This window comes from Callorhinus ursinus, unplaced genomic scaffold, assembly GCF_003265705.2.
Source record: "Callorhinus ursinus isolate GAN/ISIS: 27379988/994484 unplaced genomic scaffold, GSC_fseal_2.0 scaffold25, whole genome shotgun sequence".
In the NCBI taxonomy this organism is placed as follows: Eukaryota; Metazoa; Chordata; class Mammalia; order Carnivora; family Otariidae; genus Callorhinus; species Callorhinus ursinus.
In genome coordinates this window covers 24,273,998-24,288,500 of record NW_027397087.1, presented here as the reverse complement: position 1 = coordinate 24,288,500, position 14,503 = coordinate 24,273,998, and the positions used below count along the sequence as shown (strand labels likewise).

Below are 14,503 nucleotides of genomic sequence, written 5' to 3'. Positions count from 1 at the left end.
CGGGGAGGGGCAGAGGGAAAGCTGGCTTCCTGCTGAGCTGGGAGCCAGAACCGGGGCTTGATCCCAGGACCCCAAGATCATGACCCGAGCTGAAGGCAGATGCTTAACTGACTGAGCCACCCAGGCGCCCCTAAAAGTTTATTTTTAATGTATATATTTTGGCTTATGGAGTTTAGTGTTTAGGTTCCCTGTTCTGAACAATTAGGATAATGTTGTATTAACGTATTTTGGTAGTTAAAGTGAGGCAAGGTGGAATGGAGAGAAAAAAACTGATAGGTAACCAGGAAGACACACCAAATAAAATGCACACTCATTTGGTTGCAGGTAGATCATTTCCCAGATCTGAATCATGAGTACTTTGGTTCCAAACTGGTATACTAGATTATTGATATTAAACATACCTTAAAATGTGCAATTGTAATATCCTCTGAGGAATGCAAAGTTAAGAAAAATATTCTCTGTATTTAAAGGAGCATTAGGTAAAAGGTAGATGACAGAGACTCCGGATACTGTGACACTGCATCTTATTGTTAGTTTGAAGTAAGGTAACTGTTGTGTGTTACAGATTTGGTGAGTTTGTCATTTGCATAAAGTTAAATTTGTCTTTGAATTGTATCACATTCTAATGGTTAGAAAACTTTTGCCAAAGTTGGAGGTATATTTTGGGGATGGCCTAACTTAAAATATATACACGGAGTAACAAAAATGGAATTTGTTTGTGGAGAAGTTGGGGGACAGGGCAAGTAGTCATTGGATATAGCTGCTAACACAAGTTTCCATGAGGCCTGTGTGGTTACTAACTGGGGGAGACAAATTGTAGATACAAAAGGCTGTGAACAGAAAACCACAGTGGTTTCAAATCTGAGCCCCACGTCACAGGGCAGATGCTCCAAATTCTAGGAATTGATTTGCATTTGGTCTGTTTGCACATGGGCAACTCTCTGTGACATGATTGGGTAAGGAGCCCCAGGTTTGGTTTTTTTGGAGGAATTGATTTACTTAACGATTGTTAGTAATTTCTTCCAAGCAACCCTAAAATGCCTGCTTTTGTGAATAAAAATCCAGTAGTGGTAATTCTAACTAGTTTAACTGTCAATCTTCATACTAGGAAAAGAAAGCAATGTTAATAAGAATAAATGGGAAAACTGTAATAATCCTACCAGTTCAATTCCTATGAGGGCAGTAACATTGCTGTCCAGCAGGGTGAAAGCTTTGCCTTGGTACTAGTGGAGACAGAGTCCCGTCTCACCAGGTTGCAGGAAACAGCAATACTGAGAATAGTTCTTAGAGAATGTAGACTCCCTTTGATACTGGGTGAATTCATTCTGAAGCTATTACAATTCCAAGTAAACAGTGTGAGAACGTGTACAGCGAGAACATTGCTGTTTTAGTCACCAGTTTATTGTATGTCTGTGGTTAGTAGGAGTCATGAGCTACAGTCTTGAGTGAGAAGGAAAAAATACTGAGTTTGTCAGCGTAGACAGAAATGCCAAGATATAAAAATACAGTTCCAATTATGTATTGTAGTTGCAGATGAAATGAGGATTTATTTCCCCAGTTGGGGAAAGCCTTTTGAGGAAAGAGAATGGCATAATAGTCTAGTAAGGTGCTTGTAGGTTTTCTTGCCTGGAATGGAGAGTCCATGGCAGGAAATAAGAAGTGCTAACTGGGCCATGACAGCCAGGACTCCAGTTATTCATATTCTAGGCCATTATAGCTGCAAGGTAGAGTGTTATGGAATGTTGGTTGGAGTCCATGTTGAGGAGTTGGAATATGATACAGTAAGGAATAAATTAGTTGCTTGATGAATTGTGTGTTTAAGTTCTGTATTTATTTCTGTATTGTTGAAATAAATAAGGATATAAAAGAAATCTCATGGAAGAAAACTGATAAAGCTTGGCAGAAGTTTAACATGAAGCTAACAAAATTTATAGAAGGCTCACTCTGTGTTGAATTTAGATCTCCGAGGCTGTTGCATTGGCGAGAGTATGTTTTCATAAAACTTAGAGGCCCTCAGTCTTTGAAGTTGAAAATAAGACATCTTAAGATTTTGAATCTAGGTAGGTTCTAGTTTGGGATGTGTGTCGTAGTCTGGGATTTTATCTGACTTGCAATCTAATATTTTTGTTGGGGATTGGTTAAAACTTTGCATAGTCTTTCAGAAATATTTGGCTTGTCATTTGGGAAGCACTGCTCCAGAGTTGTGAGGTAGAAGTTTGGTGAATTTGGAGTGGAGGGGAAGGGTTCGATTTTTTTTTTTTTTTAAGTAGGTTCTACACCCACTGTGGAGCCCAACGCGGGGCTTGAACTCATGACCCTGAGATCAAGACATGAGCTGAGATCAAGAGTCAGATGCTTAACTGACTGAGCCACCCAGGCGCCTGGGAGAGGTTAGAATTAAACATATATTAACAAGTATATTTTTGCAGGTATATATTTGTTGTCAAGTTGGAATCAGGCTCTTTGGCAAATGTACATAGATGATTTTTGGAGAATTTTCTATTTGTCTTTGCATAGACGATGGCAAGGGATACAATACATGTATTTGAACTTTGGATTTAGTTTTCATAAGAATACAGATAGAATCCTATACTTATAAATCGAATGGGATCTTAATTTGCTACCTCTTTTCCTAAGAATTAATTGGGATAAGTTTGTAAAAATGCTGAAGACTGTAAAATGTTATAGAAATATTATAAAAATTATATTGTTTCCAGGCCTGCTTTCATTTGGAATCTATTAGTTTCAAAATATAGGTGGATAAAATGTATTTCTAGAAGTTGAAATGCTAGAAAGTTGATACCAAGCATTAGAAAATAGAATTTATTTTTTTATTTTTTTAAAGATTTTATTTATTTGACAAGAGAGAGAGAGATAGCGAGGGAGGGAACACAAGCAGGGGGAGTGGGAGAGAGAGAAGCAGGCCTCCCGCCGAGCAGGAACCCAGTACGCGGGGCTCCATACCAGGAGGACCCTGAGATCATGACCCAAGCTGAAGGCAGTCACTTAACCGACTGAGCCACCCAGGCGCCCCTAGAGAACAGAATTTAAGAAAATCCACAATTCCTTCACAATTTTATCACTTTTAAATATTAATCACGCAGTCTTTTAAAATGCTTATTATTAAGAATTTTCGTTGTAATATTTATGCAGTTTTGTATCCTTCAAAAATTTAATGTGTAGTTAAAGTGTATATGCAGAGCAGACACTGAAACATTTATAGACTAGGGACAGTTTTGGTTGTCATACCTGGAGGGATGCTACTGGCATCTAGTGAGTAGAGGCCAGAGATGCTGCTAACCATCTTACGATGCACAGGACAGTCCCCCACAACAAAGGATTGTCTGGCCAGAATGTTAGTAGTGCTGAGAGTGAGAAACCCTGCTCTAGAGGAAATTTGAGTCTTTTTACCTTTTTTTTTTTAATTTCTGATAGCTTGCTGTCTTAATTGATTACTCAAGTTTCGTAAGCTTCCATATTTTTATCCTGTTCAAACCTTTTTCTCCCTAGTGTTCTGTGTGCTGCAGCTCTGAAAAATTTACTTTTATCATTTATCTTCCAGCATTTCCCATTCTTCATCTTCCAGTTTGTGGTTGGAAAGTAAATCTGATTCTGTTAATTTATAATAGCAATTGAATGACTGATAACTCATGAGGATTATTTCAAAACCAAACCAAACCAGTTGCTTGTTAACCGAGAAGAGCCATAGATTAGTAGGATTTTAGTTTCTGTGGGGTAGTTTTGAGAGACTCAGTCAGCAGCATCTGCAACTCTATCTTCAGAATTAGTTCTACTCAGTTTCAACTTTTCACAAAATATTTTCTTCAAAATTTTATTTTTTTATTTTTTTTAAATGTTTTATTTATTTATTCATGAGAGTCAGAGAGAGAGAGAGGCAGAGGGAGAAGCAGGCTCACCACAGAGCAGGGAGCCCGATGCGGGACTCGATCCCAGGACCCTGGGATCATGACCTGAGCCGAAGGCAGACGCTCAACCATCTGAGCCACCCAGGCGCCCTTTCTTCAAAATTTTAATGCATAAGTTCTCAAAAACTTGCATTATCTTTTTTATAACTCTATTCCCCCTTCCTCTTATTATCATCATTAACACCTTTGGCAGACTTGTTTTATTTGCACGTCCAAATTTCCTGGTAGGACGTAGAGGTAGATGCTTTGGGGTGTCATATGGGAGAAGAGTGAAGTAATGAGAGTGGGCTTAGGATGAAATTGGGTGTGGGGTAGATATACATCAACAGGGGAGCCTGTGGCTGAGCCCAGTGTGTGTGTGTTTTATTTAGGTAGGTTGAAAGTCACAGTCCCTTACATGGGTTACCGTCTGTACTTGTGTCTGCGCTTAGTGAAATGGTATAAAGGCATTTCAAATGAGCATAGAAATCTAAATGATGTACATGTTCCATTTTTTGAATTTGTAAGTTGTATTTCATACATTAGTGGTAGAAATTTAATACATTCAGTATGTTTTAATCATTGATGTTTCATGCCCTTTGTGATTGATTTAGTTTATAATTTAAAAAAGAGCTACTTATATTAACTTCTGAGCCAGCTAGCTTTATTATTTTTAATTTTTAGAAACCAGTTCATCTCAAAAAGTGGATGTGTTGAAATATGCTTATAATTGTAGGACACACCCTACTATCTTGAATTTTCACTGGAACTGTTAGGTGTAGATATTTACTTGTAGAAAATGATCTAATTCATTTCTAGTGAAGAAATTGATACTGTGACTTAAGTTTGAGGTCACATTGTAGAAGTAACTTTGTCTTTTTTTTTTTTTTAAAGATTTTTTATTTTTTGACAGAGAGACAGCAAGGGGGGGAACACTAGCAGAGGGAATGGGAGAGGGAGAAGCGGGCATCCCGCTGAGCAGGGAGCCCAGGACCCTTGGATCATGACCTGAGCCGAAGGCAGACGCTTAAATGACTGAGCCACCCAGGCCCCCCCAAGAAGTAACTTTTCTAGGAGTGTAGTAAAGGTACTTACATGTATTGCTGAAATGTAGGACATGATAGTTCCTGGAAGTCTACCTTTGTCATACAAGAAAACAATTTTGTTAGTGGTATTTAGTGCTTCAAGATCAGAGTGAATATATATCAAATATAAGAAGCATTGGTCAACACAGTGTGATGTCTAAGACATAGTTGATGACTCAAGTTTCTCAGGAAGGAAATAAACTTTTCTGTTGGGGAAAAATGCTCTTGGTACTTAATTTTAGAATTACACAAGTGAAAAGTCTGTTGAAAACAACTTGATTACAAGTAATTTTTCTGCGGAATGGAAATGTGCCAGCCTTAGCTGCTTCTTACACATCCTCTCATTTATTGTAATTGAGTTTTTCTGTAAATAGGAAGCTCTGTAATGTCAAAACATGTTTGCCAATTTTTCTTCCCCCATTCTTAAAATTGTAGAATAAAGTTTCTTTGCTATAGATAGAAAAAAAAGTTCGTTATGTAATATTGCTATCCCACACAAAGATGATGATATTGATGATATGTGATGATATATCAGCAAGATATATTCTGATTGTTTTTTCATCTTGATGTTAATGAAATTTTCATTCTATGTTTTTTGCCCTATTCTTATATTTAATTTAGATTGGAACAGAAGATTGTAGGTTTTGGATTCAGAAGCTGGAAAGGAAGCTTTTGTTTGCAGCATTCCTAGAAAGTAAGATGCTAACTACCCATGAAATATGGAAAATATTCATAATGTCTAGCATTTACGGAATTGTTATTATGTGCCAGGTACTTTTCTTAGGGCATTTTGTGTATTAACCCAGTCTTTACAACATCTCTGTAAGGTAGGTTCTGTTATTTTCATTTCACAAATGAGGTAGCAGGATCAGGGAGGATAACATCTTCAATGTCAGAGAAGTCATATAGCTATTGGGGAAAACCAGGATTTGAATCTGGTCAGTCTGGCTCCAGAATTAATGCTCTTAAACACTATACTGCCTCTAAGAAACATGTCTTGTGCTTTGAAAGGCATTGTATAGTGAGGTTGTTAGATTCTGCCTTTGTACAAAGACAATTATTTTGCCATCAATTTAGACTCTTTATGCTTATTTGAGCCATTTGGCTTTTGGTCAGTCAAGTTCTTTACAAGGTTTTTCTTTTACATTAGAAAATGTTTACAATTAAGGAGAGGAAAGCACCTTTTAGTGGTTTTTTTTTTTTTTTTACATTAGAAAATGTTTACAATTAAGGAGAGGAAAGCAGCTTATAGGACATTTTATTCATAATACCATATCAATTTTGTCATAAATTTGTGTATGTTCATTTTTTAAAAGCTTGAAGATACATAATAAATCTCTGGATGGTGAGATATAAGTTAATGTGTTTCTACAGTAATCAGGAAACAAATATTTTTTTAAAGCAGATTGCCTTTAGTAAGAACCAGTATCCAAAGTCAGCAGACTTTGAAAAAAGTTACAAGAAATAAAAATACCATTCTCAAACTGTAAAAAGGGAGACATTTTCTAAGCTCTCCAGTGGCAAGGAAACCAAGTTATGTTTTTTTTTTTTTCCAGTTTTTAGAACTTGCTGGCCATTTTTCTACTACTCCTGCACATAGGTAATTTTCTGGTATTGCTTTACTTTTTCCCCAGTTTTTTTTTTTTAATATTTTGAAAATTAGTTATGTTTTCTCCATTTAATAGATCCAATACAGTTATACTTTACTAATTTTACACATAGGCATTTACTCAGTATATACTATATTTTTTCCTAACTTTGTATCTTAAAAGCTTCTGTACTTTCTGAGAGGTTGGAAGTATAGATAGTCCAATTAACATTTGTATACCTTTGATCTAAATTTATTAATAGTTATCTTTTGCCGTGCTTGCTTTATCGCTCATTTAAAAAATATAAGTAAAAAATATGTATTTATATATTTTTTCCTCTGAACCATTTGAAAGTAAGTTGTAACACTAGACTTCATTATGCATCTCATGAGATTAATGACATTGTCTTACATAACTAATAAGATTACTTTCTCTTTTTATGTGTGGGGATGTTCAAATTTCCCATGAAGCTTCTAAGTACTAGGCACTGTGTGAATTTATTACATGCTTTCTGAGGGCCAGATTTCTGTCAAATACAACTAAGGACCAGAAAGTAAAATGTTGGGATGCTTTTATGTATGGGTAAAATAATGTAACAGTAGAGAAAGGAGGAGACATTGACAGAATACTGCAGGATGGAGCTATTTTATGTAGCAACAATGGCACAATAACAGTAGCCTATAGGTTATCATATTTTATGAGGATGTCTTAGGGTAAAGATGTTAATAAGGATGAGCCTGGCTCAAGAAGGTGTTAAAGTAGAGGAAAAAATTAATAATGGTTCAAATGGAAAGATATTTGGACATAGATAAACTTCAGTTATCTAGAAATAGATAAAGTGGAAGTTGTCATTTTCTGCTGATGTAAGATTACTAACATCTTACTTGTACTTTAGGTTAAATGTATTTTATTTTCATCATTGTGAGATAACAGATTTGTTTCTCCATTGCTAAGGACTTTACATGAGAACATCATTAGTGAGTATTCTATTCTTAATAGAAGGAATAAAAAGGTGTAACAGATTGCTATCCTTTGAGTCCTTTTTGTTAACCTTCCCTGTCTTTCGTTTTGCCCCTCATGGGTATTATATCAGAGTGATAATAAAAACTCCAGGTCTGTATTCAGAGGCAACAACAGAACATTAGTTCTTTTCATTATTGTTTTGTTTTTTACTCATAGATTTGTTGGCTATGTTTCCTTTTGTACAAATCTATTTCATGTAAATAGAGGATTTAACTTAGAGGAAGAAAACAGTCCATTATGGGCCACAAATCACATGTTAATTTAGATTGCAACAGACCTTTGGAAGAAGTAGTTTCTTTTCCTGGATTTACTTTTTAGTTGCTTTATTATTATTATTTTTATTTTTTTATTTTTATTTATTTTTTTTTTAAAGATTTTTTTTTTTAAAGATTTTTTTTTATTTATTTATTTGACAGAGAGAGACACAGCGAGAGAGGGAACACAAGCAGGAGGTGTGGGAGGGGGAGAAGCAGGCTCCTGCAGAGCAGGGAGCCCGATGCGGGGCTCGATCCCAGGACCCTGGGAACATGACCTGAGCCGAAGGCAGCCGCTTAACCGACTGAGCCACCCAGGCGCCCCTATTATTATTATTTTTAAAGATTTTATTTATTTATTTGACAGAGAGAGATATAGCGAGAGAAGGAACACAGGCAGGGGGAGTGGGAGAGGGAGAAGCAGAGTTCCTGCCGAGCAGGGAGCCTGATGCGGGCCTCTATCCAGGGAGCCTGATGCGGGGCTCGATCCCAGGACTCTGGGATCATGCATGACCTGAGCCGAAGGCAGACGCTTAACGACTGAGCCACCCAGGTGCCCCATTAGTTGCTTTAAATAACCCCTAATATAGTGATGACCCTCCATATTTATTTGTATCTCTAGCCCAGACCTCTCCCTTGATTTCCAGCCTCCTGTATACCAGCTATATATTGGGTTAAATGTCTAGTGGGCATCTCAAACTTAACATGTCCAAAACCAAACCTCTGATTCTCCTCATCCTCTGGCTTTTGTAGTCTTTCCCATCTCATAAATGGGAGCTCTGGCCAAAAACTTTGAGTTACCCTTTATTCTTCTTTCTCTTACCCTCTGCAGGCAGTCCATCAGCAAATCCTGTCAGCTTCTTCTGCAAAGTATGTGCTGACTTTGAATACTTCTCACTAGTTCCACTGCTACTACCCTGGTTGACATAAGCCAGCATCCATCTCACTTTACTGTAAACCCTGCTAACTCTTCTCCCTGTTCTCTTGTTCTCCCGGTCTTTTTTCAACATAGCAGTCAATGTGATCCCGTTCAAAAGGTACTCCTTTTGTCAAAACCATCCACTGGCAAAATGTATACTTTAAAATGTTACAAATGGTGAGTTTTATGTTATATGAATTGCACCTCAAAAAAAGCAATAGCAAAATAAATAAATTAAAAAAAACCCCATTCAGTGGCTTACTATTTTGAGTAAAAGCCAGAGTCCTTCTAAGTGGCTTGTGAGGCCCTACGTGATGTACATTGTATGCTTATCCCCCCTGCAATACCTCTACAGTTCTCGCCCCATGTTTGCTTCTGCTCCAGCTGCACAGAACTCTGTAAAAAATGCCAGGCTTGTTCCTGTCTCAGGGACTTTGCCCCGGCTGGTCCTTTTACGTGCAACACTTCCCTTCTAGATTGCTGTATTATCTACTCTCTGTGTTTTTCCTTTTTAAATTAAAACTATTTTTTAAAATAGTGGTGAAATACACATAACATAAAATTTACCATCATGACCATTTTGTGCAGTTGGGTAGTGGTAAGTATTGTAGTCCCGCCTTAACCGTGGTTTCACTTTCCATAATTTCAGTTACCTAAGGTCAGCCCCAGTTTAGAAGTAGATGATCCTCCTGATGTAGTGTCAGAAGGTCAGTTTGTGCCTCACTCTGTGTCACAATGCCTGTGTCATTCACCTCACTTTATCTCATCACTTAGGCATTTTATCATCTCATATCTTCACAAGAATGAAGCATGATTACCATACAGTAAGGTATTTTGAGGGAGAGACAACATTCACATAAGTTTTATTACAGTGTTCTAACTGTTCTATTTTACTATTTTTTATTGTTAATCTCTTATGGTGCCTAATTTATCAACTGAACTTTACCATAGGTATGTATGTATAGGAAAAACCATATGTCCAGTGTTGGTGCTACGTTGTTTCAGACATCTACTGGGGGTCTTGGAATATATCCTTTGCAGATATGGGGAAGGGAAGGACTACTGTACACTTAGATTGTTGCATTTGGCTCTCTTTTAAGTCTTTGCTCAGATGTTAGTGAGATCTTCCGATTACTTCATATAAAAAGACCAGCCCTTTCCTTGGCATTCTATTTGCTTACCCTGTGAATACACTGTTATAGCCATTTAAAGTTATTTAGGGGCACCTGGGTGGCTCAGACGTTAAGTGTCTGCCTTCAGCTCAGGCCATGATCCCAGAGTCCTGGGATCGAGCCCCACATTGGGCTCCCTGCTCAGCGGGAAGCCTGCTTCTCCCTCTCACACTGCCCCTGCTTGTGTTCCCTCTCTCGCTGCCTCTCTCTCTGTCAAATAAAATAAATAAGTAAATAAAGTTATTTACTTATTTTATTGTCCGTCTTCCTTCTCTAGAATAAAGCTTCATGAGGTCAATAACTTATTCGTCCACTTTCTTACATTAGAAAATGTTTTTGTCCACTGCTGTATTCCCAGCCCCTGAAACAATGGCTAGGATATTAGTAAGTGCTCATTATATATGTTTTAAGTGATTAGATTAATGAATATTGAACTAAATAATTTTTTGTGAATTATGTAAGAATCCTAAGTGTCTAAGTATGTCTGGAAAAACTTGAAAGCTTCTGATTAGTCTTTTTACTTAAATTGACTTTAAAGTGAAATGAAACTACCATTTTGTTAGTGTTTTGCTCAGTGAGTATTTTTATATGTTCTGTTAAAAAACTAGGTAGGTTGAATGAGTTAGAATTTTCCCTCTAAAAACCAAGTTGCTCTTTCTCAACTAGTATGTGTTCCTATTTTTTAAAAATGTTATTTTTTAAAAAGATTTTTTATTTCTCTACACCCAGTGTGGGACTCAAACTCACAACCCCGAAATCAAGAGTCACATGCTCCACTGACTGAGCCAGCCAGGCACCCCCCCCAATGTTATTTTTTGAAAATTTACTTATTTAAGTAATCCCTACACCCAACGTGGGGCTTGAGCTCATGAGCCCAAGATCAAGAGTTGCATGCTCTTTTGACTGAGCTAGCTAGGTGCCCCTAAAAAATTTTATTTTTAAAGCATTGAGCAGTTGTCATTCACTGCAAAGTTAGGACCCCAAGGGGAAATGTAGAGTATCTTCATGCTTATCTGATTATACTCAATAAAACTTAAAACTCATTGTTAACTTGTTAACTTTATGTTAAGTTAAAACTTTTTTAAAGATTTATTTATTTTATTTGAGAGAGAGCGTATGCACACGAGTAGGTGGAGGGGCAGAGGGAGAAAATCTTCAAGCATACTCTCTGCTGAGTGCAGAGTCCCACGCAGGGGCCTGATCCCATGACCATGAGATTATGACCTGAGCCAAAACCAGCTGAGCCACCCAGGTGCCCCAAGGTGAAACTTTTAAAAACCCATTTTCGTTTTGGACTGAATTTAGAATCACAGATTGTTAGAGCTAGAGGGTGGCTTTGTAGTCTTAGCTGGGTCACTTAACTTCTCTGTACCTCATTTTAAGATTAATTATCCTTGTTCTTTACAGTTATGAGTTAAATTAGATAATAATTTAGCCATAATTTACTGAATTTTTACCTATTATGTACTGTACACTATTCTGAGCCCTTTACCTATATTGTTTCAATCCACATAATAACACTTTAGGTACAGATACTGCTATTTCACCTGTTTTACAGATGGGGAAACTGAGGCACAGAGCGATTAAGTAACTTTTCCAAGATCCCTAAATTAAATAAGTGGCAAAGCTGGGATTCTAAGTCATGAAGTTCTACTTATAAATAAATAAAATGCTTGCTAAACTGTTATAACATGAAGTAAGATATGTTGACCTGCCATGGTTATTGAAAAACTTAGTTGCAACAGGAATATGGGTTATAATTGTCCAGAAAGGCATGCAAAATGGTGATAAAAACTGCATGGGTAATTACAGAGACAAGCATCTGAAATGCAGTTGTAGCATCAGTAGAAGATGATTTTTTTAAAAATTACCTGGTGAATAAACTTATAATAATTTTATTTTTAACCAGTTGCATTTTGCAAATGCTAGGCCTGGTGGAAATTCTGGTACTTCTTGGTAAGTGTCATTAACCCACATATTTTCTCATGATTGCTTTGTGCTTATCTTATCAGCAAGGTATAGGCTGCTTTCTTTATAAATATGAATGAAAATGGGAATTTCCGTGAAACATTGAGTGGATTCATTAATTTTTTTTTAATTTAAATTTTGTTAGTTAACATACTGTATAATATTGGTTTCTGGAATAGACTTCAGTGATTCATCAATTACAAGTAACACCCATTACTCATCAGAACATATGCATTCCTAATACCCATCACTCATCTAGCCCATCCCCCACCCACATCCCTCCCTCATCCCTCAGTTTGTTCTCTATAATTAAGTGTCACTTATGGCTTGTTTCCCTATATCCTTCCCCCTCTCCCCATATGTTCATCTGTTTTCTTTCTTAAATTCCATATATGAGTGAGATCATATGGTATTTGTGTTTCTCTGACTGACTTATATCACTTAGCATACTATACTTAGCTCCATCCATGTCATTGCAAATGGCAAGATTTCATTCTTTCTGATGACTGAATAATATTCCATTGTATATATACACACCACATCTTTATCCATTCATCAATCGATGGACACTTGGGTTCTCTCCATATTTTGACTATTAATAATGCTGCTATAAACATTGGGGTGATGTATCCCTTTGGGATTCATTCATTCTTAAAGCAAATATTTCTTGAGCACCCATTTTCTGTGTCACTCTGTTCTAGGCACTGAAGACACATCACTGAACAAAATAGAGTCCTTTTTTTTCAAAATTTTATTTGAGAGAGGGAGATAATGAGAGAGAGATCACAAGTGGGGAGGAGAGGGAGAAGCAGTCTCCCCGTTGAGTAGAGAGCCAGATGTGGGGCTCGATCGCAGTATCCCGGGATCATGACCTGAGCCGAAGGCAGACACCCAACCGACTGAGCCACCCAGGCACCCCATAAAGTCCTTATTTTCATGGAATTTCTATTCTGATGGTGGAGGGATATACGTTAATAAGAAGTAATATGAAGAAAAATAAAGCAGGATATTATTATTTTTTTAAAGTTTTATTTAAGTGATCTCTGTGCCCAGCATGGGGCTCGAACTCATAACCCCAAGATGAAGAGTTGCATGCTCTTTTAACTGAGCTAGCCAGGCACCTAAAGCAGGATATTAGAATGATTGGGATCTATGCTTTTAAATAGGGTCACCAAAGACATCTTCTGAAGAAATTGAGTAGATACAGGAATGAAGTGTGGTTTCCAGCCCTGCTTTGGGAGAAGATGTTCTAGGCAGAGGGACAATAGGAGACTAATGTGGCAGATAGAATAAGGGGAGAGTGGTGAGACAGTTATGGGAGTAGCGTAGGGGAATGCAGTCCTTTATAAGGCTCACGTTCAGTTCCTAATTCCCACACTGTTCAAGGTTGCCTGTACTTGATTAGGAATTGGAGTGGACAAATAGGCAGCTTAGAAGAAGGGAATCAGGAAGATCTGCAACAAGGGGAGATCAGATACAAAGGGGAGTATGTCAGAGGCCAAGCTCTGTTCAGATAGAATTGAGGAGATGGGTGAATATTTAACTGCATCAGTGAGATTTGGTGATAGAGCTGCATTCTGCCCCTACTTTTTGAGCTTTTGACTAGTTGCTAAAGTATAGGAACAAATCTCAGTTGAGTAGGTCCAGACTCTGTATGTGGGAACAGGCAATTTTGTGATATCTGACTGAGCTAAGTAGTGCAGAGGGTTGGAGATAGGCATGGGCTCCCATGGAGTAAACTGTGCCAGTTTCATTCACTAGCTGTGGAAATCAAGGTATACATATATATTTTCTGGGTCTTTAAAAGGTATATTCTTATTTGGCATTTTATTACATGATTTTCTGCATCTTAGAAGTAGATATCAGTTTAGGTTTTGAAAGGTCCCTGCCATGTGCTGTATTTTGATATTTTCTTTTTCGTTCTCAGTTTTTGGTTTTTTTTTTGGAAGATTTTATTTCGAGGTAATCTCTGCATGCAAATAGGGCTTGAATCCACAACTCCGAGATCAAGAGTCACATGCTCTACTGAGCCAGCCAGGCGCCCCTCTCTTCAGTTTTTTATAATTACATCAGAAATGTGAAGGTGAATGGTGGCTTGCCTTGTTTATGATGAGGGTAATAGAATTATTGTAGAAAATCGTAAAGTAATTGAAACCAGAATTATTCTGCCTTCTATTTGCTGTGTGACTCTGGGCTTGTTATGTATCTCTCAGACCTCAGTTTTCTCTAAAATGGGTTAATAGTTCTTACTTTATATGTCTTTTGGTTGGGTTACATGAAAAAAAAATGTAGAACACTACAGAGCCTGGCAGATTGCAAGTGCTCAATAAATTTTACTTATTAGATCCAATTTTAAACATTATTTAATTAATACTTAAGTTTATCTAATCAAGATATTTTTTGTATGTAGTGAGCTATCAATGTATACTTAAAACAATTAGAATACATTTTGAAAATAAAATAGGCATATATAGTTTTGGATGTTTAACGCTTAAAGATATGACATGTGAAGCTTTTTTTTTTTAAACAAATGTCTTTTAGCCAGATTTTTTTTTTTTTTAAAGATTTTATTTATTTATTTGACAGAG

General features: G+C 37.0%; 1 protein-coding gene across 2 annotated transcripts in view; it reads left to right on the top strand.

Moving 5' to 3' along the window:
* ADAM10 (ADAM metallopeptidase domain 10) overlaps positions 1-14,503 on the top strand; it is a 133,300-nt gene that overhangs the window by 4,757 nt on the left and 114,040 nt on the right. The window contains exon 2 of one of the 2 annotated variants that reach the window (XM_025883567.1): positions 5,612-5,684. The exons of the other annotated variant lie outside the window; for it this stretch is intronic. Coding sequence (XP_025739352.1) covers positions 5,612-5,684 — 73 coding nt within the window. The remainder of the gene's footprint in view (positions 1-5,611; positions 5,685-14,503) is intronic. 2 annotated transcript variants of the gene reach the window in all.